This window comes from Nicotiana tabacum, chromosome 19 (assembly GCF_000715075.1).
Source record: "Nicotiana tabacum cultivar K326 chromosome 19, ASM71507v2, whole genome shotgun sequence".
Classification (NCBI taxonomy): domain Eukaryota; kingdom Viridiplantae; phylum Streptophyta; class Magnoliopsida; order Solanales; family Solanaceae; genus Nicotiana; species Nicotiana tabacum.
The window spans coordinates 129,608,369-129,611,701 of record NC_134098.1 but is presented as its reverse complement, the minus strand read 5'-3'; the positions used below and the strand labels follow the sequence as shown (position 1 = coordinate 129,611,701).

At 32.6% G+C, this 3,333-nt stretch overlaps 1 protein-coding gene across 1 annotated transcript; it reads right to left on the bottom strand.

The window, feature by feature from the left end:
* Nucleotides 1–1,988: 1,988 nt before the first annotated feature.
* Nucleotides 1,989–3,025, bottom strand: LOC142173301 (germin-like protein subfamily 1 member 17). Its single transcript, XM_075238626.1, has 2 exons — nt 2,827–3,025; nt 1,989–2,723 (listed from the first exon to the last, which is right to left on the bottom strand). The coding sequence occupies exons 1-2, from the start codon at nt 2,948–2,950 to the stop codon at nt 2,161–2,163; spliced, it is 687 nt and encodes a 228-aa protein (XP_075094727.1). The 5' UTR covers nt 2,951–3,025; the 3' UTR covers nt 1,989–2,160.
* Nucleotides 3,026–3,333: the final 308 nt, after the last annotated feature.

Sequence of the window (3,333 nt, the reverse complement as noted above, 5' to 3'; positions counted from 1 at the left end):
TATCGTCATACATGTGCTCTGTTAAAATATTGCACTCTTTTTAAAATTCAAAAAAATAACTCTTTTTGTGATATTAAACCATAAGAAGTGGATAAAGGGTTAAACTTTAATCTGATTCTCTTTTCATCTGGATGTAGGTGTGATGCCCTTTTCTGCTACAACTGTGGAAGGAAGACGAGTTAGCGGGTACAGGTGTGATTGTGATTCTAGGCACTCCAAATTTTTGATTTGTTCTCTGTTTTCATTTGTTATCCTGTTTCTCCTTTTCGTATGCTTGAATGCCTGGAATGTCTATCACTATACTAGTACAAGGCTTAAAAACTAGACTTGTGTATAGGCATTTACCTTTGAGGTTCAGTGAGAAATATTAGAAAATTTGCACCGTGTGTGCAATTGAGACACAGAAAACAACATAAACAAGAAAACAGAAACCGCAAGGAAGTTTGGACAGATGGAATCTAAGTAGAGTTAAGTTCTCACCGATTATTGACTTGCTAATTCAGATTGTTTCAAAAGCCAGCTATGGTTTTCTGGTTGCTACATGTTTGCAGCTATTGCATCCCTTAATTCAAACCACATTTTAGGGGTGCATATAGGTCGGATTGGTTCGAATTTTTCAATTATCAAACCAAACCAATAGTGTCGGGTTTTTAAATTTATAAACCAAACCAAACCAACAAAGTCGGATTTTTCAATCTTGAGTTTTTCGAGTTTTCGGGTTTTTTTCCGGTAAAGTCTTCATAGCTATGTAACTTGTGCTCCAAATATTTCTTAAGTCCTAGTAAAATACAACTATATAGTAATGTATTTTCCAAGAAACTAACACGATAATATGAGATAATTCATAGCATTATACTAAAATATTCAATAACAAAGATAAAATAATAAAATTACATAAAATAAATATTGCTAATTAATAAGCCATAATGAAAATTAACATAATCTAAAAATTCTATATAGGTCATGCCAAAATAAGTATAGCTAATAAGTACTAATATTAATTACATAACTAAGCACTAAAGAAAAAGATAAACTAAGTTATGCATTTTCATTATAAATCAATGTAAAACTAAAATAATTATCCAACACTATCGTCATTCCTAGTATTGAATTAATTTCTTTTGTTAACATTAGTATTGATTTGAACTTTGTTTGATTTACTACATTTATGGGCTTTAAAATTTATTTACCATTCAAGAATGTTAAGTCTAAACTTGAAATAATACGTTAAAAGATAAAACTGTAAAAAAGTTTAAAAAATATTTATAAATTACATTACAATAAATATTTATATGTATAAAATATTTTTAAAAACTATATAAATGTACTATCGGGTTGGTTTAGTTTCGGTTTGACTTTTTTTTAGTTAAAACCAAACCAAACCAATTATGACCGGGTTTTATTTTCCAATACCAACCACATCGAATTTTTTTTTCCGGTTTGATTCGAATTATTGATTTGATGCGGTTTATCGGTTTTATTTGTACACCCCACCACATTTTATGAGAATTTCCAAGTTTCTTCCAAGCTTCCAGAATTCCGTCCAGGGTTAATTTACTGTTCAAGTAACGTCAACATACACTACTTGTGATTATTTTTTGCAGAATACAATCTGAAATAACACATGTATAAGCTACATCTAAATAACAACACGTAAAATGTCCAAACCCTTTTTAACTTGTTTAGTTTACCATCTCTTAAGTTGTTATTTCTCATGTGTTTCTAGTGCTCCCTATCATAATTTTTTCATTCCCAAGACTCAAACATGATACCTCAGGTTAAGAATGAATAAATCTTATCTATCATCCCACCTAAAAAAAAAAAAAAGAATTCTTTTATGTGTATAGATTGCGACAAATAAAGTAGTCTTTCTTTAAGCAAAGAAAAAGTGGATAGTGACAGTTAATGGTAAGGATACCACTCCCGCTGCCGCAAGAACTAAGCAATTTGTTTTTTTTCGCTTGTACTTTGTTCCAAAGAGGGATGAATATCACAAACAGTAAACTTATTTTTATTCCATAACGAGCCATAACATATCCTCATCCAATACACCACACTAAAATGGAGAGGAAAACCAGTCGGAAACATTACTTATTTATGTGACACAAGTAGTTCACATAACCATAACTATTTGTAGATTGATAGTTTGCTACTATTCTTTTAGTTGTTATCCCACCAGAATTGTGATTGGAGGTAATCCACAACTTTCTTTTCAACTTGGAATGCTTTCGTAAGAACATCAGGATTGATTGGTGGGTCTGAACCAAATACTGCATTCGCGATAGTGATGACTCCTGGATTTTGACTACTGAGTCCGGCAAATGCAACAGCCTTAGTCTTTCCCACATTAAACTGAAAATGAATGAGACCTATTGGGAAAACGAACACATCTCCAGGATTTAAAATCTTGGTAAAGAGCTTGTTCTTCATATTTGGACCAGGGTTTGAAAGGACAAAGCCAACGTATAGTGTACCCTCAAGAACAGCAAGAATCTCAGTTCCTCGGGGGTGTGTATGAGGTGGGTTGAGACCATATGGTGCATAATCGATGCGCGCTAATGAAATGCCCAGAGTGTTGAGTCCAGGTAAGTTGCCTACGTTCACAGCAGTTACAGCAGATCCAAGTTGATTTGAGGTATTTCCAGGTATGTTTAGACCCGATTTAAAGAAATCATTTGCCATAACCTGCTTTGGATCCTTGCAAATTTTTCCGTTCACAAAAACTGCAAAGGAAGTTTTAATTAATTAAAAAAACACATAAAACTTCATGAAAATTGCTAAGAGCAGATTGATTTTTGAGTTTAAAGTAATTATTTGATCATATACCAGCAGCCATGGAGTCATCAACAGCAACACAAATATCCTGCAAAGGACTAGGATCAAATGCATGGCTCATTGAAAATAACACAGCCATTGTTGCAATGGTTAATATCAATACTTTGAGAGCCATTTCTACTAGAAACTATCTTATGAAACTATTCAAATGATCTTTTTCCGTTGTTGATTTGTGACAAACATAATAAGAAAACATTTCGTATTTATAGATGAATATTTTGTTTGAATTGGTCGTCAATTTCCCCTAATCAAATTGTGGATTAGACTTCTGCATTACCAAGTCATCAATGGTAAATTTATTAAACACTTGAATACTGAAGCTTCCTTCAACAACTACACAGACCAAATCTTATTCACCTAGCAGTAGCAGGTAGAGAAATTAAGATTTGATAGAAACTTCCCAAGGAAAAAAAAAGAACGTTTATAACCCCCACTAGATGTATACTGAGATGCCTTATATTGCACAGACGACCAAATAACGTGTACACAATAATCGGA